The following is a 27,108-nucleotide window of genomic DNA, read 5'->3' on the forward strand; positions in this document are numbered from 1 at the left end:
GGATATAACTTGTCAGCAATAAATGACGGTGTTGACACATCAGAATGAAACTAAAGAAACATGCATGACGGCTTGATTATAGTTTCACTTTACATTCATTCATTCATCTTCTGAACCGCTTTATCCGCCCTAGCAGGTCACAGGAAGCTGGAGCCTATCACAGCTGGCTTAGGGCGTGAGGCAGGACAAACTCTGGGTGCGACGCCAGTGCGCCGCAGAGCCACACAAGGACAGACAACCATGCACGCTCACACTCTAAAGGGCAATTTGGAACGGCCAATTAACCTGAAGTGCATGACGTGCATTTTGGAGGTGGGAGGAAACCGAAGAGAACCCACGCAGACACGGGGAGAACATGCACAGTGGCACAGTAGAGCTGTTGCCGCACAGCAAGGCGATTTCGGATTTGTGTCACGCTCTGTGCGGAGTTTGCATGTTCTCCCTGTGTCTGCATGGGTTCTCCCCAGGTTCTCCGGCTTCCTCCCACCTCCAAAAACATGTGCTTCAGTTTAATCGGCCAGCTTCAAAATTAACATTAGGTGTGAGTGTGTGTGTGTGTGTGCATGTCTGTGGCTCCGCGATGCACTTGCGTCGCGCAAGGAGTTTCCCCCGCCTCACGCCCTAAGCCAAATGGGATAATAATAATAATAATAATAATAATAATAATAATAATAATAATAATAATAATAATAATAATAATAATAATAATAATAATAAATTTTATTTATATTGCACTTTACATTATAAGAATCTCAAAGTGCTACGAAGACAAAGAGAGCATAAAACATATAGTGAAGTAGGCTCCAGCTCCCCATTACCCGTGACAGTGGATGAAGTGGTAGACAATGAATGAATGAAGGAATGAAGGAATGAATGAATGAATGATTAATTATTACCATGCCTCCAAAACGATGCAAAAGTTGGAGAAAAAGTGACAATGAGTGCTTTCTTGTATAAGAAAACAATCAAAAGATAATGAGGAATAAGAGACAGATATTACTGAGATGTGTGTGGAGAAGGCTCTGACCACTTGGTGCAGTGTCCACAGAAAAATATATGATTAAAGGCAAAGAAAACTAGTGAGTGAAAAGCAAAAGTGTAAAAAAAAACTGTATTGCATCTTTTTTTATTTCTAAAACTGTTTTTTAAATGACTACAAGGCTTTAACATTTCAAAAAACTAATGTAATTTTACTTTTTTTTACTTTTTACTTAAAGTTATGATGTTTTTAATAAAAACATTAAAATTAACAGTCTATTGGAAAAACTCCCTGTGTACTATTGTACTGTATATTCTCTTATTACTTTTGGGATGCATAAACGTCATGTTGGGATGTACAAATTTTTCTTGAAGCGCGTATCCAGGGATGCACTACTTTCTTGAGGTAAAATTAACTCTCCATGAGAACATTCAAGTGGAACACAGATCCATTCATAACTTTAAACTGTTCCTGTAATCACCTGATCTCATCCGCAGTCCATGTATCTGAATCTGCCAAATGCTTTTTAAGCTTAATTGTTCACACAAAGTTCTCACAATGTTTCATAAATTCAGGAAAATTATATACCCATTATCCCTTAATCCAGACCCACTCCGGCATACATTGGTTCATTCAGTGGGTTAATGACCACTCACTCCAACCAGGTTCATCATGTCCCTTGATCTGAATCCAATCCAAAATTTTATGGAATGTCTCAGCCACATTTTTCACCATGCCTTATGAAAAAGTGTTTTGTGGTTTTTGCAAATCCTGATAACAGATTAGTTTAGAGTAAGTCCAGTTGCTTCAGATTCAAACTTCAAGGTGACAATCAGAGGCCAACAGATCTGAGCTCTGTGGATGAAGGGAATGCAGAGTTTCTCTCATATTGGGATACACATCTACTGATCTCAGTTCACAGCACACATCTTTCTATCCTTCCATCCACAATCACCCCCCTTGCTGGTGGCCTCTTCCTCACAGTTCAACAACCCCTCCCCCATTCTGCCCCCGTGGAAGTCAGCAGCATTTAAGGTTGGATTCCTGGCACCAACCACCCCTTTGTGGCTATTAATACAACCAAGAAACAGTAAACAGAGCGTGAGACATAAGGATATACAAAGTTTAAGAAAACCCTAAATGCACAACTAGATTTTTAATCAAAAGTTGAATTTAATGAGATGCCACACATTTCTTTATCATTTCAGATGGCAATGCAATTTTGGCCAATTTGAATGTTTGGTCCAATTATGCCATTTTTTTAACCAAAAGTTTAGAATAGAATAGAATAGAATAGAATAGAATAGAATAGAATAGAATCTCCCCACCTATATATTTGAATAAGCTCACTTGAAAACCTCTCTGTCATGCTTCCGGCATCTACCCAGAAGTGTGGGCCGAGCTAGCCAACTTAGCTCCGGTCTTCACATTTGTCCATGTCTCTCACTTACGGGGCCGTTTTGGCTTCATCAAATATAGCGGTTTATATTCTTTGATTGTGACGGACCTCACGTTGTTATGTTGGGAACCCCAATGCTTTATTTACCAGGACTGAACTTACAAAGCCGGCGTCTATCCGGATGGCCGGACTGTAACACCTTCATCTTTGCGTTCATCTGTCCCAGACACACTGAGCCATTACGGCTTTGTCGGACACAACGGTTTGTTTTCTTGTGATGCGAAGAAAAAAAAGAACACATTGTGGACTTTCACAGGTTCCCGCTAGTAGAATTTAATAGAATAGAAGAGAATAGAAAAAAAAATCTTATATGACTTGCATATGATGAATTTTGTACTTTATTTGGCAAAAAACTAAGAGGAAACATAAAAGAATTTTTTAAAAAACATCGGAGTTATAAAAGAAACTGAAACGAAGTGGAATGTGAAAACATTGTAAATATATTTCATGTTTGTATGCAAACATGCATGCCTCTGTTGTGGGTGTGTGTGTGTGTGTGTGTGTGTGTGTGTGTGTGTGTGTGTGTGTGTGTGTGTGTGTGTGTGTGTGTGTGTGTGTGTGTGTGTGTGTGTGTGTGTGTGTGTGTGTGTGTGTGTGTGTGCGTGTGTGTGTGCGTATGAGTGTGTGTGAGTGTGTGCTGGGGGTTAAACAGAGGTATGTGACCACTCCCTGGCTACCCCTGGCTCTCTTAATGACTTCCAGACAATAGGCCATGTTCCAGTCATTATCTCTGTGGAAACAGGTTAATAACTGACTGGCCACTGGGACCGCTAAGCCCCTCTGCCCTGTGGAACCAGTAAACCTTACTGGAAGTCAGCCTAAAGCTAGATTTTAAGGTTGTCTCTTGGTCAGCTCATTTCACTCTTAGAATATTTTCAGGATAATTTAGCTGATCTAGTTTGTCTGAGTGATGCCCAGAAGGCAGTTTAAGGAAAACTGATTGAGTGACGCAGCATGGGGTCATGGGTGAGAGGGCAGGGATTCCTGGAGTTTTTGGGATTTGTCAGATATGAAGTCTCTCTCCACAGGGAGGGTGACCTACATTTAAATGCTTTGAACTCAGGAGACGTAAGAATACAACCAAGAGTTAATCTATATGCCTGCCAATCATCACCAGGATGAAATTCTAAATTTAAATTCTCCAGAGGTAAGATGATGGACAGTTGGATGTAAATGAAATACTTTCTACACAGATAGTGTTTGTTTTCCAGATTAAACCATTAGGGGCCTTGCAAGAAAATGGAGTGCTGTATCATAGAATGACCATGGCTCAGTGGTAGAGCAGCTCTTCCAATGATTCAAGATCGGCGATTCCCACGCCCGCCGAGTCGTTTATCATTGTGTCCTTGGGCAAGACACTTTACCCTCCTTTCCTCCAGTGAGACACTCACTGGTGTGTGAATGTGTATGATTGTTCCGGTGGTGGTTGGAGGGGCCGTAGGCACAGACTGGCAGCCATGCCTCCATCAGTCTGCCCCAGGGCTTCTGTGGCTACATACATAGTCTACAATCACCACGTGTGAAAGAATAATGAATCCAATGTAAAGCGTCTTTGAGTGTCCAGAAAAGCGCTATATAAATCTAATCCATTATTATTATTTTTATTATAAAAAACTACAGCATCACAGTTACATTTTTTATTGCCCAATCAAGAAAGTGGGTCAAAAATCTATTAAATCAGCTTTTAGCTAAGTCTGATTTAGTTAATTAATTAACAGACAGGGGCTTGTAGATTTGACTCTGAGACATGGTATGGGGAAATATTTGCGGTATTTATGATCCTGATGTAATGTATTTTTATGTAGTTAGTTATGACAAAAACAAGTCTAGCGTGCAACAATGTGAGCAGCTCTGTGAGGCCTCAGATTTGTGAGCGATAGCATACTCGCAAGGACTAAATTAGGAATGGTACAAAATACAACTGAAGCTGATGGAATCTTTGTAAATATATGTCAGTAAACCCAGCTAGTAGGGAGTTTAAAACGTTGACCCAATGATGGCAGTAATATTTTTGTGACTAATATTTCAACTTTATTATGATACTTCCCCTCAAGTAGGACATGAATAGTAATAAACTTCATGATGGCACAAGACGATAAAAAAACAAATGACCAAAGTTGTTTGAAAACATCACCCAGGAGTCATTACTGTGTACAAAATTTAATGTCAATTAATCTGATCTCCATTTGTTCTTATATCCCCACCGGTCTGAGCTGTTGTGGACAGACTGAAAGTCATAAAACTGTCATTGCCATCTCTTGAAATGCTGCTAACTGATGTTATTCAGCTCAATTATATAATGTTTATCACATAACAACTTTGTAATTATCTGCTTTCACACTGCTTTGTCCAGCATAGTAGGAGTGAGCAGAAATGTGATGCAAGCTGTCTGTGTGTTTTGACCGCTAACATATCAGAGGTCATGTCAGACTGCCCTTGTTTTGTCTCCCCCCTCTGCCTCAGTTCCAGGAACAGAAGAGGAGGGAATGATGAGTTAATGGTCATGGACAGGGAACAGGTGGAGAGTCTGTATTGTTGCAATATGATGACTCAAAACATCACTGAAGCCTAAGCGTTGAAGCGAAAAAGAATATTTTCCTCATGGCTAGGATGACCAATACATCATAATACATCATTGGTTTGCACGAGACAGAAGTCATGCAGTTCTACCTTCTTGACTCTTCCAAATATTTCATTAACAGAACATGCAATAACTGATAGGACACACGAAGCAGGTGAGCAAAATTTATGTTAGGAACAATTAGACTTCTGCACAAAAGGCAGTGTCATTTAAAAATATGTGTTTTTGTGTACATGCATGTTTTATGACTGAATTCTCAAAGAAACTGAACAAAAATGTATTATTCTGTAGTGCGATGATCCCCAAACTTTTTGGCATCATGGACTGGTTTAAGGTCAGACAATATTTTCATGGATTGGCATTTTCTTTGAGGTCTTCAGTATAATACAGTACAACATTAGATTAAGTGTGTTTTTTGGAAATGAACATTTTGACCTGAAGGGGCCTGATGTAGTCACCAGGAGGATGAAAACCAGTCTCTGTGTTCTTTTTGTGTGTGGTTTGACTCCCACCATTGGCAGAGAAGTCAGAGCACATGAAGAAAACAAAAATATGAAGAAAACAACAGATATTATTACTGTATTATATTATCCCCACCTATATATTTGAATAAGCTCATTTGAAAACCTCACACTGTCACGCTTCCAGTGTCTAACCGGAAATTCGGGCCGCTAGCCGAGTTAGCTTCGGTCTTCACATTTGCCCATGTTTCTCACTTACGGAGCTTTTTGGCTTCGAAAAACATAGTGGTTAATATTCTTTGATTGTGATGGACCTCACGTTCTTGTGCGGTTAACCCCGATGCCTTATTCACCAGGACCGAACTCACGAAGCGAACGGCTGGACCGTAACGCCTAGGTGGCCTTCGTCTTCACGTCCGTCTGTCCACACACACGAAGCCAAAACAGCTTAGTCAGACACAGCGGTTTGTTTTCTTGTGACGTGGAAAAAAAAAAGTCTGATTACTGTTTTATTGTGGAATTTCCATGGGTTCCCGCTAGTTCTTATCTACTATCAATTAAATTCATCAGTCATTCCATTAAATAATCTTTTCATAATGACATGAGTACCTGAACTAAAGTAGACATAAAACCAAACGCAACACACCAGGTGATGGTGTTAAAACTAGTGTCCCTTTCTGACACCCATAGTGACTACAAATGAGTACAGACCATCGACAGGTGCTGACATGGATTAAAGGAACAAACGTTCTTACTAGCTATCAACTGCAGTCTTTGTGGTGCGTTTAAGTTTAACTTTTTGGCCAGTCGCACAAAGGTCGTTCGTTGCCATCATGCTTTTTTTAAATGTTGCTTGAATTTGTTAATTAATTGCTGACGCTCTATGCAAAACAAGGTTAACTGACTGACATTATCCCCACTGTATGAAGCGCTCTTCCCACAAACAGAATGTAAAACCTTATGATAGCGACAAATTGTTACAAGCTTCAAAAGAATCACCAAAGCACAAATAAATGCAGTTTGTGTGCAATCATGTCAGTGACAGACGACCTTGCATTCAGTGTTACTGTGTTTATGGGAAAAAAATAACCCTTTCCTTGTACAGCTTTCACCTGCAATTAAGTTTTTATATGCTCTCAGTTCAAAGGCTGTGCATATTTTCCACCCTCACCCCAAAGTGGTATCTGGTGCAATTTCTCTGGTTGAGAAATTGTATGCTCAAAGAATGTATTTCAAAAACAGGTGGTTTGACAATGTTTTCCTTTCTTCAAGAAGATTTCTCCATCAGGGGAGGAAATTACAGAGTAGGAATCCCCTCTTACTGAATGTGTCTCATGATAGCTGAGGAGAACTCTGATGTTTTTACAGCAGCTGAAACACATCTGTGTATGCCACAGCATGCTCCTTGTTTCATATGTGGATGGTTGTGGCTCAGTGGTGGTGCAGTAGTCCACTTAACAGAAATTCAGTGGTTTGGTCCCCATCCCCTGTAGTCCACACATTGAAGTATCCTTGTATAAGACAGTTGCTCCCATGCAGTGGCTGTTCCATCACTATAGGATATGTTAATAGTTACTGCTCACCCTGCTGGGCAGGGGCTACCTTGTTTGGCATGAATGTCATGTGAATGCATTGTTTCAAATTCAGAGACAGACCCGATGGTCATATCAGTCTTCTCAATAAGCATAAATCCCAAATGTCAAAACAGTTATGCTTTCATTCATTCACTTTCTATAACCGCTTCATCCACTGTCACCGGTCTCTTGGTGCTGGAGCCTATCCCAGCCGACTGGGGGCATGAGGCAGGTTACACACCAGGTCAAATTAATTAATCCAAGTGAAAAAACATTTAGTTAAATGATGTTCACTGTCACCACTGTGCATCTGAAACAAATGTTAATTCTCTTCCTTTAAAGTAGATAATGGTTTTTTACATCCCGCTTCAAAGCGATGATGTATTGTAATTGTTAGCGTTCATGTGTTCGTTCATCCGCCATCTGTTCGTCTGTTCATTCTTCATTTCCTTTCAGCTTTTCCCTTCAGTGGTCGCCACAGCGAATCAGTTGCCTCCATCTAACGCTGTCTTCTGCATCCTCTTCTCTCACACCAACTACCTTCATATCCTCTTTCATTACATCCATAAACCTCCTCTTTGGTCTTCCTCTAGGCCTCCTGCCTGGCAGTTCAAAACTCTGCATCCTTCCACCAATATATTCACTGTCTCTCCTCTGGACATGTCCAAACCATCACAGTCTAGCCTCTCTGACTTTATCGCCAAAACCTCTAACATGTGCTGTCCCTCTGATGTACTCATTCCTGATCCTATCCTTCCTGGTCACTCCCAGAGAGAACCTCAGCATCTTCATCTCTGCTACCTCCAGCTCTGTCTCCTGTCTTTTCCTCAGTGACACTGTCTCTAGACCAAACAACATCGCTGGTCTCACCACTGTTTTGTACACCTTTCCTTTCATTTTAGCTGAACCTCTTCTATCACACATCACACCTGACACTTTTCTCCACCCGTTCCATCCTGCCTGTACACGCTTCTTCACCTCTTTCCCACACTCTCCATTGCTCTGGACTGTTGAGCCTAAGTACTTAAAATCCTCCACCTTCTTGATCTCTTCTCCCTGTAACCTCACTCTTCCACTTGGGTCCCTCTCATTCACACACATGTACTCTGTCTTACTGCGGCTAACCTTCATTCCTCTCCTTTCCAGGACAAACCTCCACCTCTCTAGCTTCTCCTCCACCTGTTCCCTGCTCTCACTGCAGATCACAATGTCATCTGAAAACGTCATAGTCCATGGAGATTCCTGTCTAACCTCGTCTGTCAGCCTGTCCATCACCATAGCAACAAGAAGGGGCTCAGAGCTGATCCCTGATGCAGTCCCACCTCCACCTTGAACTCCTCTGTTCATTAGTCCACCAAATATCTTCGCAACTGTTGCAGATAGAAAGATAAAATAAGAAGCACATTACTTGGGCGGCAAAGGGGATGAAAATGAGATGATGACCTTGACCTTGAGAAAAGTAGGTCAAGGTAAAATTTCAACTTGTGTATACTCACGAACCAGATAACATAGAAAGATGAGGGAGAAGGCCAGTGTGAGTAATACCATAGATCAAAGCTAGTGCTTTGATATATGACAGTAGGTCAGAGCACAAGCTTTGATCTTTGAACTATGCAGGTAGGTCAGGGTAAAATTTTGAATTCAGGGCTGTCACAGGTCACTGCCTTGGTTCTAGTTTTTCATTTCAAATTCAACATCCTACAGCAAAGAGGCAACATGGTTGTAGTCACAGCAGACAGCATGGCCTTATCAAATACTCTCAGTCCTGCAGCCGAGTCACCCTATCTACTACACCCCCCCCCCACACACACACACACACAGTCTTTATTAAAGTGTCAGTGATGGAGCTGCTTCTGACAGCTCAACAATGTCTTCTGACCAAACCTGATACGGCACTCACCCAGCACCCTCATCGCACCTCCTGTTTGAACAGACAGGGTTCGTAGGGCACGTCGCCCAAAGAAAACAGCCAACCATTGTGGTTTTGCAAGTGTGTTTCCATTTTCGTTAGTGTTACATGTTGAGACATATACTTACAACAGAAAGAAAAATGGTCTTTAGTTTCACTTTGGAAATGTCACACTTTCAGAGGCCAAAACAGCACAATGTATGAGTAAATTTTTCAAACAGATTGCACAATGATCAACTTAAAGGTTTTGATTTGATTTGATCTGACAGTGATAATAAAATAATGTTATAGCATACATGTGAAAATTAAAATAAGAAGTGAGTGGAAATTTTCACACATTGTGTGTGGAGTATGAGGTGATGCAGATTTCCAATTTAATCTATGTGGAATGGCTTATAGGTGCTTATGATATACTATTTGTTTGTTGCATTTGTTTTCCTACTGGAGAATAAGTAGTGGTGTCAACAGACTGTTAAGAGTGCGTTAAAGCAGAGTCTGTTGTTTCTCGTTGAGAACAACACATTTGTCTTATGTTGACCTCAGTATGACATGAGAACTGGGTAGATAGAGTATTGTCCATCCTCATGCTTCCTTTTATCCTGTCATCCCCTTTGTCTCAGTCTTCATCCACAATTTCATTTGCACATTTTATTCATCTCTACCCACGATGCAATGACGCACTCTCGGGGAGTGTAGGATTTGTTGTTACCTTAAGGGAGAAGAAGAGGCTTTTGTCAGGTTGCACTTCCACACTGCACTGTGAAATTGTTGTAATAGAGGACTTGTGTTTGCCCAGGTCCATTGGTTTCTACTTGTTTATTTTCTGAAATAAGAGGGTGACAGATGGTCATAGTAGCTGAGATTAAACAAATGCTCAATCCATGTTAAGCTTTGAGTTTGTCTGATTTACTGTGTAGAATGTAAGAACAACTTGTGACAAAGATACGTAAACATTGATTCTCCTCTTGTGTGTCTGACAAGTGTTCCTGGCATAGATGAGTGTGGTCTATTTCAGTGTCATCCTGACATCATGCTACTTTTAGCCACTTATCATTCCACAGCAAACCTCTAATACACATATCTGCCAGTAAAAAGAAACGTGATGTGTTGTGTACGACTGACTGATATCAGTTTGTGAAGCTGTGGCAGAGAACAGATTTAGGTGATGATTTTAAATGTGGTTCCTAACTAGTAATAGATCCAAATTTCGATTGTTGGCAAAATCTGTTAGCTTTACACCTCAAAACAATTGCTTGAATCAGAATGAGGAATGGTGTTTATCTTTGCTTTCAGGATGTAAATATTATTCCGTCTTTTTGGATTCAGGCGGATTCGGTGGGGGGTTTTGGACTGTTACATGACAAGCATTCTGATCGCACTTTATTTATTGTCGGTTAAAACCACGGCCAATTAACCTGAATCGATGTTTTTGGAGGTTAATTGGCCGGTCCTAAATTGCCCATAGGAGTGAGTGTGTGTGTGTGTGCGTGGTTGTCTTTCTTTGTGTGTGGCTCTGCGGTGCACTGGCGTCGTCCCCCGTCCCCCCGCCTCACGGCCTATGCCAGCTGAGATAGGCTCCAGCTCCCCGTGACCCACTACGGCAGATGAAGCGGCAGAAAATGCATGAATGAATGAACATGGGACTGAGATTACAACGGGATTTTTTTTTTTTAACTCTTAATTTTAGATGTTTTGTGGTTAGGGTAAAAATAATACTTTTTATCAAGTGATAAAGATTAATGCTTGAACCAAAGGTCACTGTGATCAGCCCAAAATTTTGAAGACATAACTCCGGACTCAGTGACGAAGAAACAAATTAAATTTATCCAGTGATATGTATTATAGAGTTATTTACCGTTTAACGTCACCAATTTTAGGTTATTTTTACTCAAAATCACTGAATTTTCACATTTACTGATGAGATACGGAAAAGAGACCTGCGGTGAGGCACCAGCCAGCCGAGCCTCACCATGGATTGCGCAATGGCTAGACTAGCTGTGCTCACATGCTATAGTGAGCACGTAATGCTATTTTTCTATACATTGCTATTAAAATGTTTAAATACGTTTGCTCTATGAAGTAAATTCTCATAATTTAGCTAATGTATATAATGTACAGTGTTTTTTTTTTGTCAACAACTGCATGTGTGTAACGTCTTTCATGAGTTAATCGGTCTAGAAACCACTTGGAAAAGGCATGAAGTGAGGCACACAGTTCCCCAGTCTCATGGTAGGGGGCGGTGGTGATCCCAGGGATTCGGCTGAGGAGTGTTCTTCCTCAGCTGTAGAAGAAGTGATAGTAAACTATATAGTCTGTCAGCGAGTCAAGTACAGCCATTCATTTGTTTTCCACCTGCCTTGCCTTACTATAAAAATGAAAGATTACATATCTCAAGTCGAAATTTTTTTGATGCTTTTGTTCAGAAGGAGCGGCGCATGGACTCAAATGTGCTAATTGTGTGTTAGTTTGTATGTGTAAATAATTCTGCTCTGAGACTTTAAAAATGACCTGTTGCTTATTAAATGGAAAATAAGCTAAATTGTAGGTTCCTATTTTTGTAAATCTAAATTATGATGAAATCAGTGCCTCACCAGCCATAAACCTCACCACACGTCACTGTTCGGACTGTAATCAATAGTGATATTTGTAGAGCCAAAGTGCTAGCACGCTATATATGGAGTTACATAAATCCAAGAATGTTACCCTGGTAAATATTATAAATGTTTTTGTTATTTAAAATGCTCTCATTACTTAAGATACTTAAGTAAAATGTAATACTGTATTCTCTCAAAAAAATTGACTGACTAACATGAAAATGATTTTCGTGAACATAAGGAATATTTTTCACCTTTATAATTTCTTATCAAGAAAATATTATGGTGTCAACAGCAGTCTTAAGGACTCTTAGGTCTTCCCAAAAAGTTGATCCAAATTGATCCAAAGGAACAGGTGGTCTATTGCACAGGTTTACGGCTGGTGCAGACGGATACTGTACGTCCACACCCACTGTGTCTAAATGTTTGTTCTCTCGTAGATTTTATTAATATTGTACCTGACAGCAAATAACGTAACAATGACAGACAAGAAAGTATCTATCAGTTGTACCTTTCTATAGTTTTTTCTTTCTCCATGCTTCTCTGTGATGAAATTGCCTCGAAATCAGACTTTTAATACAAACAGCAGGGAGAAAGTAGTTACAATAATAAGCAGAGTAAGAAATTTAATATTTGTACTTTAGTCAAGACCAGAAGGGAGTTTTTTTCTCTACAAGTTCACTTTGAATAACTGAAAACCGTCCAGTGGAAATCTCAGTTTTGACGTTGGACAATCCTCATAGCATCAAATAAACTCATAAAGTGCAGCTTAAGTCCATCAGACATCACTTGATGCTTGTGTGAGAACTGATGTAGCTATAGTGTTTGTGCATGCGTCAGTGCTGTGCCATGTTAAGTATCAGCAGTTGTGTGTTTTGTCAGTAAATAAAGATCTCAAGATACCAGAAGCCTCAGCCGCTTTGCTATCATGTTTCCCCCTCTGACCTAATGTGGACGTCTGATGATGTGAGAGCTTAAGCTGGGAAAACTCCCCTCCCCTAAGCATGCAGTTTGTCCCACTCCACTTTCTGGATCGCCAGCTGTTTGTACCTCTCTCCCCCAGCGCACCACCTCATCTCCCCTCACAAGATAAGACTGCTCCCATATACTTTTCCTGCCTTTTCATACTTAACTTTCCCAGGTGCCCCCCCCCAACTCACACACACACACACACACACACACACACACACACACACACACACACACACACACACACACACACACACACACACACACACACACACACACACACACACACACACACACACACACACACACACACACACACACACACACACACTTTTCTTCTCTTCTTGCCTTGTATTAATAAACACTCTTGCATTCCTATATGGTGAGCTCAGCCAAAAACACATACATTAACACATTCCCAGTCATGTCCTTAAGTGAGTACAGAGAGAACAGCATATCGTTCTTTCTAAGTGTGTCAGGGGATCAGAGGATATACAGTGATGAGTTTATAAGGCCTCTAGGGACTTTTTCCTTTTTGCTCATGGAGATGGTTTTGGTTTTGTATGTTAAGCTTTGCACATCCAACCAAAAACATTTTTTTTCCCTCCGCAGACATGGTAAAGCGATAACTTAAGTTTTTCTGTCTATGAGCAGAAAACACACAAACGTCTCGATGGATTTTCATGACACTTGGTGGGACGGTTGGGCATTTAGCTGTGAAGAGTCCACAATATTTCAGTGCATCTAGATAAAAGGGTAACTTGTAACATCCATACTATCATCAGAACCTCCTCTTTTCAGCTTTACAAAACACCTTTTTTTTTTTTTTTTTTAGCTATTAGCGGGTCTTGCAGTCATATTATAAATGTGTGTGTGTGTATATATATATATATATATATATATATATATATATGTGTGTGTGTGTGTGTGTGTGTGTGTGTGTGTGTGTGTGTGTGTGTGTGTGTGTGTGTGTATGTAAGTGAGTCCGTGATGAGGTAGTCATGTGATACTGTATGTGCATTCTATTGGCTGACGGCACACAGAAATGCACTACTTTCCGTCAGTCTTCGACCTCGTGAGACATAAAAGTGCTTTAAACAGTCGATAAGAGTGTGGGAAAAGGTAATAAAGATAGAAGGTGGTTTAATATCAGTATGGGGAGGGTTCACAAATGTTTAAATTACCGTAAATAATAAGATAAATAGATTGTGATCTGGAGCGCGGATTACTCAATCGCGTGTGGTTCCTTGAATGCATTAACTGAAAACAACTTGGGCGCACTGTATATTTCTCTGAAGCTTGTTTGATCTTAATGAAAAAAAATATAGTCATCTGTTTTGCTGTGTGTCAAAAAGGCTGACTAACTGATTAGCAAACCAAGGCGCATATGTCTGTGTGATGAGGCCACATGGAAAGTGACAGCTTGAATCCAAAGCTATCAGGTTAAACAACACCATGCACTTCAGTGATTGAGATATAACTATCTGCTTCGGTCAGCAATGTTGTTTCCATGAGAGAAGAAGAAGAAATGCCGCTGCAGATTGCAGAGCCAGGAAACCGACACAGTCACATTTAAACTTTAACTTGGGATGTGAATGATGTTTGGCATTAAAACTTCATCTCAATCGTGAGGACTGTCAGGCTGCCAGATCAGTGGAGAGATCTTTGGCAGCTGAGTGAGTCAGTGACAGTTGTGCCTGATTTAAAACAAAGACTTCCCAAGCCTTATCTCAGAAAGGGTTGGGGGGTGGGAGCAGCCAGGGAGCAGTCACACAAAACAGAACTACCCGTCTCTCATGCTTGTAGCAGTCGACTCACTCTTTCTCTGTGAACTTGCCTATTTTAAAGAACATTTACTTGTGTCACACCTTGCCAATTTGTTTTGCTTTGACTGAATTTGAGTCAAACTCCCCCTCCCCACATTTTAGTGAATGATGCGAAACGGGAAGTGCAGAGTGGTCCAACAATTACTCAACAAGCTACAAACATCTGGATTTCTTTTTTTCAACTGGAGGAACATGACATGTATAAAATGCCAAAACAACAAATTAGTTTATGAATGACTCCAAATAGAACTCACACAAGCTCACGGAGTCAACAAGTAGAATTATGGCACTAAAACATATGATGGGCAATCAGGTTGCAATCAATTGCAGGATTGTTATATAAAGATTTCACTTGATTTCAGATTTCACTCTGAAATCTGAAATCCACCCCAGAGCTGGTCATCAGCTAAGGGTTTTGTGAGCTGTGGCCATTCCGGGTTGCTTTAGTAAATTTCTGGAACTCTGTTTTAGAGCATCGAGAGGGAGGAGCCGACTGAAGTGGACCATGTCCCAACACATGCAGGCCTGCAGAATGGACATGCTACTACAGGTAACTTTATCTTAATTGTAACACAATCAAGGATGTTTCTAGTCACAGCAGTCCTGGAAGACGAGATGTCAAAGGGAACTCCTCTGATTTCGTACATGGAGATCAGCTAATTAGTCATGGACAGCTTATACAGCCATATAATGTGGCTCTTTCTCTGGGGAAGCTTTGCAAAATAAAATGATAAGAATATACTGTATTTCAATAATAATGGACTGAATATGTTGGAAATTTGGAAATTTAAGGCAGGAAAGGTCTGTTAAAAAATGTTATGCATTGCATTATAGGAGAAAGAGTCAGTATGTTTTGAATTTGATCTACCCATCAATGACCGTGTCCAAAATAATATCTTAAGAGCTAAACTGTAATAAAATGTAATCAAATTCTTCATATTTCTGGGAACTGGAACAAGCTTATTTACACATATATACTAATACTTACATTTTATCATGAAAGGACATTAAAGATAATGAGCAAGATCCTAATTGACCTGTGAATTGTGTTTACGGTCACCTGATGATGTAGGTTAAAAGTTAACTATCCTTTTAGCTCATTTTTGGCTTGAGGGAAATACCAAACTCTTAACCTCTTAATGTTCTGCTATGTTTGCCAGCGAGATAATAACTCACTGAGGGCCGTTTGCTGAGCAGGGAGTGTACAGATAGCAGGTTATCAGAGCTTCCCTAAACTGAATACAGCTGTTTTTGTTAGCCACAGACTAAAAGCAAGGAACTAAAAAAGGTGTGTTACAAAGAGTAACCTTTTATATTATACGTGATAGTGTGATTTATTCATAAGATCAAATATTGAGTAGCAGAAATGTATTGTATTTAAGAATTTTAAAACATTATCGTTTTACCATCCAACCAGAACATTCAGCATTGGTACATGGAAAGATCTGTCCACCCAGTGAATTCCCACTTGAACACACAGCCCCTGTCGCTGTGCGGATGGCACACCTCCCCATTACTGCTACAACCAAAATGGCAGAAATTAAGGGCCTTGACTCTCCCAGCAGCCCTGTTGGTTCTTGTTCGTCTCCAGTCTCCGATGTATCACCCTCCACCCAATCATCTTCCATCAGCAAGCAGATCGAACCAATAGCAGATCCTCTAACTCCGTCAGGTGGGTTATGGTCTCAATTTATACTCAATAACATTGCATAAAGTCTCCATTTCTCCTTTGCCTCACTTCATACCGACATGTCCATGTACTGGTTAATTTGACTGGTTTTTCATGATGTGAAAATGTTCAAATTTAATTATCAATAATAAATCAGGTAATGTAACTTACCATTCCCTCATTCTTTACCTATGTTAGTATCTTCTCCACGGGCCTGTACACCAGTCAAAGCTCTCGGATCTCCACGCCTTCAAGGTGAGTCATGCTTTCCAAAACACATGCTGTCCAGTTTTAGACAATATGGACATAATTTACAGTGACTGACTTTTTTCGTTTTTAGAGAAAGCTAATTCAGCCCCTGCTAAGTCTGTGACCTACTCAGGCGTACTGTGCCATGACAGGTGAGTGAAAGGTGCCATCCTTTGGTGTAAATTAAAAAATTGTGCATAATCTCATCCTCCTATGATCTCACCACATAGAGACAACGATGTGAGCAGTGACAGATTCTTTGGGCAGGTCGGAGAAAGGAGAAGAGAGCTGGTGAGGTCACAGACTTTGCCACGTAATATAGGCGCTCAAGCTCGTCGCTCTATCTTTGAAAGAGTGGACTCTGATGCCAGTAACAGGTGATTGCAATGGGATGCTTTATTAAGTATTTAAGATGAGATAATCCTTTAAATTAATGGTCCCACAGTGGGGAAATTGACCCCTGAAGGGTAAAGCCGAAAGGAAAAGAAGAAGATATTTAGTACGGTAGATAATCTAGTAGTTGCACGCTCTCTCAAATCCTTGAACCATTTCTACTTCTGTACAGTCGCCCAAGACCAGTGGACAATAAACCCACACTGAAGCGATCTCAGAGTTTTGGAGTGTCCAGTGCCAGCAGCATCAAGCAGACCCTTCTTGAGTGGTGTCGTTCCAAGACTATAGGCTACCAGGTAACAAACATACAAACACACAGAGTGCTGCTGCTCCGACTGCTGTTTCTTTCTTCAGGATCCTACTGGTTGCTTATGAAGACTTGCGTTTCTCAGACATCTTCAACAGTTCCAGTCAGTCAAAGTTATCCTTTCAATCATGGTTGGTCACCAAAAATATTAAACATGTACAGTTTCAGTTCGAGTCAGCAAACTGCTGGACATTTGTTCAAACTATATTGTTTCAAACTATAAGTTTCTGTCAAAAAATACATCCCCTTCTCAGATGCCTCTATGTTACATTAAATATGTAAGTATACAAATAAATGTCTTTCGATTGGAGAATTACAGTGTCTTTTATAGCCTGGACAGATTTAATGTGCAGCTCAGTAAAAAGAATCGACATGGACTGAACCAAATAACCTTACCCATATGCTCATGGGCACCTCTGTACATGCACAAACAAAAACATGAAAACTGCTAATTAACAAAGAACTTAATTGGGATGTTGTTTGATCACAAATATTGGAGAACACAAAAGATTATTTACAAATTAGTGAATTTTAGTTGTGGTGGTATGCACTTTGGAGTCAATGCTTACTGTTCCCATCTCTTTTAGTCTGTATGCTAAGTTACATTAAATGGTATCAGTTCATTTCATAGTGCAACTCTTGAAAAAATAAAATTTGCTGAAATAATGTAAGTACTCTAGAGTTAGAGCAGGTTTGAACAACATTCAGAAAGATCCAAAATGTCCAGCAGTGTTAATGTCAATAGGACATCAGTACCCACATGACTAACAACATAAAATTGTTAAATCATCCGTCAAAGAGAAATGCCAATCAGGACAAATACAATTCTGTTGAGAGAGACATTTTTATCTCTAGAATTGACAATTAATGAAATGTTATGAGAAATACAAGGTGGGTTTTGAGTCAGCCAAACTCTTTTTGATGCAGCCTTTAACCAGTTATCACACAGCATGGTGTTAACAAATTGATTATTGAGAGTCCATGTGAATCAATGCATTTTAGCTGGTGTGTCTGTGTTTGATGGGATTAGTATTTGGAGCAACCGAGACGCAATGTTATGGCTGTTGGACTCATGGTAAACAGCACAGACACATCGCTGCACTCGGGTCTTCTTTTCTTCACAGCAGCTGTGGCAGAATTTTCATGTGGCTTTGGTTACAGAGGAGTCAGCAACGCCAAGATTTTTATTAAAAGAGAATGTACGCACACACACACGCACACACGCACGCACACACGCACTCACACACACACACACATACGCACACACACACACACACACACACACACACACACACACACACACACACACACACACACACACACACACACACACACGCACACACACACACACACACACACAAGTGGGAGAGATGTGATGACATTTCATTTAAGTTAACTCCAAACTAATAAAGGACAGTCTTGAAGTGAAAGGATTTTTAAAACCGTGTAACAAACCAGAATTGGAGAACAGAAGACGGTGGAAAATAAGTCTGTTTCATCCATCTTAATTATGGGCTAGACAGTAAATAGGGAGTTGGCTTTATGAAGTTAAAATAAGCTGCCTGTCACTTTTACAAGCCATCTTTTAGCTCATTCAGTCCTTCAAATTTTATTGCATCCATGGGTAGATTTAGACACTCATTGGGGGAGCATTTGCACACAAAAATGGTATAGTGCCATCAAACCAAAGAGTTTACCTTTCCAATGATAGCAATATTATGAGAGATATGATAAAATATATATTGGATGCGTTAAAAACGCCCAGTTCCACCCTGACAGAAAAAAACAAACTCACCTCCATCAGCCGGTAAAAATCTGAAAGAAAGGCTTGTGTTTGTGGACATGAGTTAAACATCTCATCTGGTAAGGAAGCAGTCACTCTGATTGGTGAGTCTTGGTGTTCGTTAAGAACACCAAGACTCATTTCACTGATAATGATCAAGTTAAGAGTCATTTTAGTGACATTATCTCAAGTATTAAGTATGGCTTGTGGATAGGTTCGTGTTTCTGGATTGGAACAGTGTTAAGTTTTATTAGTAATGTAGCCACGATGACTGACATTCCTGGTGTGATTTTTTTAATCAAAGCCAGTGTTCATGTGTATGTAGTAGCCCCAGACACTGAGTATCTTCTTCTTCTCCTTTCGCCTTTTCCCTTCAGGGGTCGCCACAGCGAATCAGTTGCGTCCAGCTAACCCTGTCTTCTGCTTCCTCTTCTCTCACACCAACTACCTTCATGTCCTCTTTCATTACACCCATAAACCTCCTGTTTGGTCTTTCTCTAGGCCTCCTGCCTGGCAGTTCAAAACTCAGCATCCTTCTACCAATATATTTACTATTTCTCCTGTGGAAATGTCCAAACCATCACAGTCTAGCCTCTCTGACTTTATCGCCAAAACCTCTAACATGTGCTGTCCCTCTGATGTACTCATTCCTGATCCTGTCCTTCCTGGTCACTCCCAAAGAGATCCTCAGTATCTTCTTCTCTGCTACCTCCAGCTCTGTCTCCTGTCTTTTCTTCAGTGACACTGTCTCTAGACCAAACAACAACGCTGGTCTCACCACAGTTTTGTACACCTTTCCTTTCATTTTAGCTGAAACTCTTCTATCACACATCACACCTGACACTTTCCTCCACCCGTTCCATCCTGCCTGTACACGCTTCTTCACCTCTTTTCCACACTCTCCATTGCTCTGGACTGTTGAGCCTAAGTACTTAAAATCCTCCACCTTCTTGATCTCTTCTCCCTGTAACCTCACTCTTCCACTTGGGTCCTTCTCATTCACACACATGTACTCTGTCTTACTGCGGCTAACCTTCATTCCTCTCCTTTCCAGGACAAACCTCCACCTCTCTAGCTTCTCCTCCACCTGTTCCCTGCTCTCACTACAGATCACAATGTCATCTGCAAACTTCATAGTCCATGGAGATTCCTGTTTAACCTCGTCTGTCAGCCTGTCCATCACCATAGCGAACAAGAAGGGGCTCAGAGCTGATCCCTGATGCAGTCCCACCTCCACCTTGAGCTCCTCTGTCACACCTACAGCACACCTCACCACTGTCTTATAGTCCTCATACATGTCCTGCACCGCTCTAACATACTTCTCTACCACTCCAGACTTTCTCATACAATACTACAGTTGCTTTCTGGGTACCCTGTCATAAGCTTTCTCCAGATCTACAAAAACACAATGCAGCTCCTTCTGGCCTTCTCTACTTCTATAACAACATCCTCAAAGCAAATACTGCATCTGTAGTACTCTTTTTTGGCAAGAAACCATACTGCTGCTCATAAATGCTCACTTCTGCCCTTAGTCTAGCTTCAACTACTCGTTCCCATAACGTCATTGTATGGCACATCAGCTTTATTCCTCTGTAGTTGCTAACTCAACTTTGCACATCTCTCTTGTTCTTAAAAAGAGGCACCAGTACACTTCTCCATTCCTCAAATATCTTCTCAATATGTAAGATCCTGTTGAACATCTTAGTCAGAAACTTTACTGTGACCTCTCCTAGGCACTTCCATATCTCCACAGGTACAGTATATCATCAGGACCGAGTGCCTTTCCACTCTTCATCCTCTTTAATGCCCTCCTCACTGACTAATCTTTGCAACTTCCTTGTCCACAACAGTCACCTCTTCTAGTCTTTGTTCCCTCTAATTTTCCTCATTCATCAACTCTTCAAAGTACTCTTTCCATCTTCCCATCACACTACTGGCACCTGTCAATAGACTTCTATCCCTATCCCTAATCACCCTAATCTGCTGCACATCCTTCCCATCTCTGTCTCTCTTTCTCGCCAACCTGTATAGATCAGTCTCTCCCTCCTTACTGTCCAATCTAGCATACAAGTCATCATAAGCCCCTTGTTTGGCCTTTGCTACCTCTACTTTCAGTTTACGCTATATCTCCCTGTATTCCTGTCTACTCTCCTCAGTCCTCCCAGTGTCCCACTTCTTCTTAGCTAACATCTTTCTCTGTATACACTCCTGTACCTCCTTATTCCACCACCAAGTCTCCTTATCCACTTTCCTTCCAGATGACACACCAAGTACTCTCCTTCCTGTCTCCCTGATCACATTAGCTGTAGCCCCTGACACTGAGTATAAAGTTTCAAAATTAAGATCCATGCAAGCACTTTATTTATGTCCTGTATAATACAATATGTGTGTAAGGAATGACATGATGGGAACATCTCAATATTAGCATCCTATGTGTATATTAAAGCTAGGCAGACTACATAACACAGATAATATATCAGTTAATAATATGCCATGAGAACACTCAAATCAACTCAGATTTTATTTGCGATGCCAAATGGTAATTTGCCTCTGTGAGCTTTACATTCTATACAGACTACCTCCCTCCCACTACCCTGAAAACCTCGAATTGGGTGAAGAAATCTTTCATCAAAACACTAATAGGAGAATAAGAAAAAAAGAAGCAATAGCTCAGAGAAGCACAGATGAGGGATCCTTCTTCCTCAGATGGGTAAACATATAATAGATGTTACAAGCAGAGATAACAGGACAGACTGTGAGCATGTTATATGCTAAATGCAATTTTTTTATTTGCACAATAAATCAACCCTTTAATAATCGCCGTAGGGATTATTTTAAAAAGAGAGAAAGAAAAGTCTGTGGGAGATTACAGAGCAGACCAGTGAAGATAGAGGCAGATGAAGAAGAAACAGAGGCCACCAAGCCAGAGCTGCAGGATCTGAAGATGTTTATTCTGATTTAGTAAAGAAAGATACAAATACTAACCAGCTTCTCAGAATTCACAAGATTAGTTGTGTTCACAACAAAAACCCTTCCAACAGATGTGGTTCCAGAGATGACTAGATTATTCACCTAGAGGAAATGCTGCTTTCTGTTTTGCTTGCAGTGTTTTTCGTAAATCCTGGAAAGGAAGAATTTGTGACTGAAGAATTTGGAAAAGGGCGCTCAGTTTAATTCATACAAGGTTGAAGGACTAGATACTGTCTTCAGCCTGCAGAAAAATATGGTGGAACTCAGAAAGGATTTAACAAAAGAAATGATTACTCTTATTCTATTTATTTAGTTTTATAAATTGAACTTAACTTTATGGTCTGGCATTGTCTTCAGCTGATGATTAGATGCCAGTCTGATTGTGTAGATATAGTGGTAATGATGGTGTATTTCAACAGTATCTGTGATGACTAGCTGCGTCCTTTAAGATGGAAGGGAGAGTAGATATAAACTTTAAGAGCCATAATAGAAGATTCAGTACACTAGTCTATTAAAATAACAGGACTTAAATAAGAGAACCCTGAAATAGAAAATATATTTTAAATATAAATGATAATAAATATGATCACTCCAAACACACTGCCAATGGATTTATGAAGGGTTCTATAATGTTGTGTCCACATTTACATCATTTTGTGTTGTTTTTTCTGTCTTTACTTCTAACTGCTCTGTGACCATTGCAAGATTAATGCTGGTATGAGTTGAGAGATTGGCCTCAGCTTTCTTTAAAGTCTACATTGCTATACAAATGATGAGGATGGGGATAATATGCTGAAATAAGACATGTTCTATGCTCCAGAATGTTGTTGGCACAAATCTACTATGTGAATCTTACAGCCTTCCTCAAACAGTAATGGCAACAAAAAAAATCATTCTGCAGGCACAAACTTCTGTCCTACCTCTGTATTTTTGTAGAACATTGACATCCAGAACTTCTCCTCCAGTTGGAGTGATGGGATGGCGTTCTGTGCTCTAGTGCACTCCTTCTTCCCCACTGAGTTTGACTACAACTGTCTGTCACCCACCAACCACAAGCAAAACTTTGAGCTGGCTTTTGGGACTGCAGAGTGAGTATTATCAGTATATTCATACTGTATACGAGTGAAGGCTGTTGGGTGAATATGATGGATTTGAAGACGGTGCGTGTTAACTGTCAATCAGCTCAAAAGAGAATACAAAACATATCTTCAAATGAATTTAAGGTTTCCATCCCTTTCCAATTCTGAAAGGGATAGGAAACCTATCTCTAGGGTTTTTACGTTTGTTGAAGTTGATTTGATGCTGCAGAGCTGCTTTGCTGTGAATCTCCAGAAATGTAAAAATACAGGAGACCTTTTAACAACTTTCCAAATGCATTGGGTTCAGGAGATGATGTCTGAATATTTATTCCTGGGTGAAATATTAACAATAAAACAATCCATCTCTGTTTTCCAGGTCAGTTAGACATTAGAGATACATAAGGTACAAAAGAGGTAGAAATCATCTTAGAAACTTACAAAGCAAATATTCTTACTACCCAAAATATGTTGAAATATGCCGTGAGATATTCTTTTAAAGTCGCAATGCAGCTCAGCTCATTAGTCTCATTAAACACCAGGAAAGAAGAGAGTCAATTCAAATTTAAATTTTGCAGAACTGGCCTTAAAGAATGCCTGAGCATTAAATATATTAGAATGTTAGTTTACCTTATTGTGGATGAATGTGTCTTATGTATTTTCCTTGTGGGAAAATGTGTTGTTTTGTCGTTGTTTAGTTTTATAGGTTTCCACAAACTTATTTGATATTTGAAACCTTAAAATGCACATTTTTATTGTGGTTTCTACATGATTCTATCCCCCTCAACATACTGTTTTCTTTTTATATGTTTAGTGAATGGTCTGCATTAATTTTACAGAGCATGGCCTATTATTTCCAGAGAACAATACTGGGTATGAAAGCAACACACAACACTGATAAATAGACAATACACAGGCCTGCAGCAGACAGGAAACATACTGTATGGTTTAAAGACATCTCCGCATTTAAGAATGAATTATTCCTTTGACTGATGCTGCTGCAGCATTAAGCTGATTTGACTAAAAACAATATTCACTTGGTCACAGGATCAATCCTTCATATACAGCCGCAGCTTTAGATTTAGCCCTTAAAGAGATCACAGACTGAGACTTATAGTAAGTGAATATGAATTATTGTGTTTTTCTTCAACTCCAAAACATGTTGTGACGTGAAAAATTCATATGTAAAGGAACAGAGTAGCCCTTTCTTGAAAAAGTCAGTTGTGTTTCTTTCTAATGTCACATAGAGCGGAAACAGTTGGGAAGATGGATCAGCAGAAAATAATTTGTTCAGATGGTTACAAACTGTTGGTCGAAGGAGAAGAGGAAAGTGTGTTCATAGGAAGAGAGAGAAGAGGAACGCCAAGAGTATAGGACTGAGAGTAGGGACGTTGAATGTTGGAACTATGACAGGAAAAGGTAGAGAGTTGGTTGACATGATACAGAGGAGGAAGGTAGACATACTGTGTGTACAGCAGACCAGGTGGAAAGGTAGCAAGGCAAGACGTTTAGGAGCAGGGTTCAAGTTGTTCTATCATGGACAGTGAATATATTGTTAGAAGGATGCTGAGTTTTGAACTGCCAGGCAGGAGGCCTACAGGAAGACCAAAGAGGAGGTATATGGATGTAGTGAAAGAGGACATGAAAGTAGTTGGGGTGAGAGAAGAGGATGCAGAAGACAGGGTTAGATGGAGGCAATTTATTTCACTTTTTATATTCTAAGATGTAAAAATGCCCCATTTTTCATTTTTTGGTGAAGTGTCACAGATGTAATATATTTTAATGTATCTACAGTATAGGCTATATTAATTTCTGACTTTTCAAAGGTCACAGTCTGCTTTTTTGTTCTTCCAACTTGAAGCCTTCCTTCTGATTTATGCCACTGTCTCCAGAGAGAAGGCAGGCTGCGACCGACTGATCGAGGTGGAGGACATGATGATGATGGGCCGTAAACCAGACCCCATGTGTGTCTTCACTTATGTCCAGTCCCTCTACAACCATCTGCGCAAGTTTGAGTAACTGAATGCTCAGGATCTACAGTCTGTAACTTGTCTCAGTTTTCCTCCACCTCTGTAACTGAGATCAACTACAGCCAACGCTTTGCATCGAGCACTTTGAGAGGGCTGCACTGCTCCCAGGAGGTGGATTAGTGGAAATACAGGAGAAACGCTCACTGTTAAACACAGGAGGAGCAGACAGTCATGGAAATAGTGTGTGAGTGTGTTTTATAATAAAGAAGATGAATTTACACAAAAGTTAGTTTCACAAAAGTCAGGCTTGGTCCGTCAACAGTAACTCTTTTTTGTGTTTGTGGTCTGTGTGTGGTTATTTTTGAGATTGTGTGAACCTTTAATAAATCTTGATTATTATGGCACCTGATTGAAAATGAATGTCCATATTAATCTTTGTTATTGCACCAATATAGAGAAAAGTTCTCTTATGCGAATAAGCGGTAGTGTTAAAGTAGTGCACTGTGTCGTAGAGTATTAATGAAATATTACGGGATGTGCTTTTCAATTGCTGTCTGAAATTTACATTCACATGTGCTGTGGTATTGTGTTAGTCACTAGAGAGATAATGGGAGACAGAATCAATAAATGTTATTGTGTGACACCTAAATGTGAACATATGTTTCTCACTGTACTTGAATGAGATACTTCTCTGCCTTATAACAAAAATGAAAGATGAAACAGACTCAGAGGATGTAAAGTAGAGGAAAAGTAAAGACTAAACGTGATGTCAAGTTGAACTTTAGATAAATTAATTCAGTTATATTTATACACTGTGATGTGCCAGAGTCCCAAGAAACATTATCTCAATTCACTTTTTATAAAGAAGCGGTCGAGACCATTCTCATAGACACATGACAGCGGCAAGAAAAAAGACAAAAACATGACAGAAACCTCAAGCAGATCGTAACACAAGCCAAGCAGCCTTTTGTGTCAGTGATTGTGTTAAAACTTAGAGAAAATGAAACAAAGTAACAGAGGAAGAGGTAGAGAGGAGGAGAGAGGAATTAAGATGGACTGATATATGCAGGAGATAATAGTATAATAATAATAATTGTTGTAGTTGTTGTTTCAAGTTTCAAGTTTCAAGTTTATTTATTTTTATATAGCCCAGATTCACAAACAATGTCTCAAAGGGCTTTACAATCTGCACATGGACGATATCCCTCTGACCTTTGTGCACTGCAAGCAGTGCGACCCTCGCATCGGATAAGGAACAACTCCCCCCAAAACCCTTTTAACAGGGGAAAAAATGGATGGGAGAAACCTCAGGAAGACTGCAGAGGAGGGACCCCTCTTCCAGGAGTGGACAGACGAAGCAATAGATACCGCATGTACAGATTAACAACACAATAATAATAACAGTGACAATAACAGTAACAATAAATGTATAACAAAGGCATGCCGATCCATCCAGTAGAGCGAGTCACCACCAGCCGATGAAGCACACAGAGGTCACCGATTGCCGAGGATCCACCACTCTGAGGACAGACCAGACAGTGCCTAAGTCATTGAGCTCAAAAAAGTTAAAGTCAAGGTTACTCTGGCAAAACCCCAAAACCACAGCAGAACCAAATGAGGCAGAACCAGCACTCCCCTAGTGGATGGTGAAACAGGACCACTGTACAGCTTGTGCTATCGCCAGCCATGGAAGCAGACAGAGGTAGCCGATAGCCGATGATCCACCACACAGAGGCCTGTGAGAGAGAACAGCAGAAGAAGGGAGAGAGACAGAGAGAACAGGGGGAGAGTGGTGCTAGAGGGACCAGAGTAGCAGAGGATTAATGGGAGGCAGGGGCCTAACTAAGAAATCCTATGACTCGTCGGCAGGACTAGGCTAAACCTAAACATTGAGACCGCCATCCCCGATATTACTTATATGTTAGGTCGAACAGATATGTTTTGAGTCTAGATTTAAAGACATTTACAGATTCAGACTGTCTAATATTTATAGGGAGGTTATTCCACAAGAAAGGGGCACGATAGGAGAAGGCCCTCTGGCCAGCTGACTTCTTTTTAAATCTAGGAACACACAAGAGACCTGTATTCTGAGAGCGGAGAGCCCTAGTCGGCGTGTAAGGTTTAACAAGATCAGACAGATAGGTTGGAGCAAGCCCATTAAGGCTTTTGTATGTTAATAAGAGTACCTTAAAATCGGATCTAACATGAATCGGGAGCCAGTGTAATGCAGCCAAAACTGGGGTGATATGGTCAAATTTCCTAGTTTTAGTTAATATTCTTGCTGCTGTGTTCTGAACCATCTGAAGGCCCCTAGTTCTAGACCGAGGCAACCCTGATAA

The 27,108-nt window shown here is 40.3% G+C and overlaps 1 protein-coding gene across 2 annotated transcripts in view; it reads left to right on the plus strand.

Moving 5' to 3' along the window:
* Window positions 1-25,408, plus strand: part of smtnl (smoothelin, like) — a 34,074-nt gene extending 8,666 nt beyond the window's left edge. Inside the window, exons 3-10 of one of the 2 annotated variants that reach the window (XM_068318210.1) lie at window positions 14,824-14,902; window positions 15,770-16,024; window positions 16,220-16,276; window positions 16,362-16,422; window positions 16,501-16,647; window positions 16,836-16,959; window positions 22,660-22,811; window positions 24,661-25,408. In XM_068318210.1, the coding sequence (XP_068174311.1) occupies window positions 14,824-14,902; window positions 15,770-16,024; window positions 16,220-16,276; window positions 16,362-16,422; window positions 16,501-16,647; window positions 16,836-16,959; window positions 22,660-22,811; window positions 24,661-24,751 (966 nt within the window). In that variant the 3' untranslated portion in view covers window positions 24,752-25,408. The remainder of the gene's footprint in view (window positions 1-14,823; window positions 14,903-15,769; window positions 16,025-16,219; window positions 16,277-16,361; window positions 16,423-16,500; window positions 16,648-16,835; window positions 16,960-22,659; window positions 22,812-24,660) is intronic. The other variant, XM_068318209.1, reaches the window with a different exon arrangement.
* Window positions 25,409-27,108: the final 1,700 nt, after the last annotated feature.

The sequence above is a fragment of the Antennarius striatus genome, chromosome 6 (genome assembly GCF_040054535.1).
Source record: "Antennarius striatus isolate MH-2024 chromosome 6, ASM4005453v1, whole genome shotgun sequence".
NCBI classification, from domain to species: domain Eukaryota; kingdom Metazoa; phylum Chordata; class Actinopteri; order Lophiiformes; family Antennariidae; genus Antennarius; species Antennarius striatus.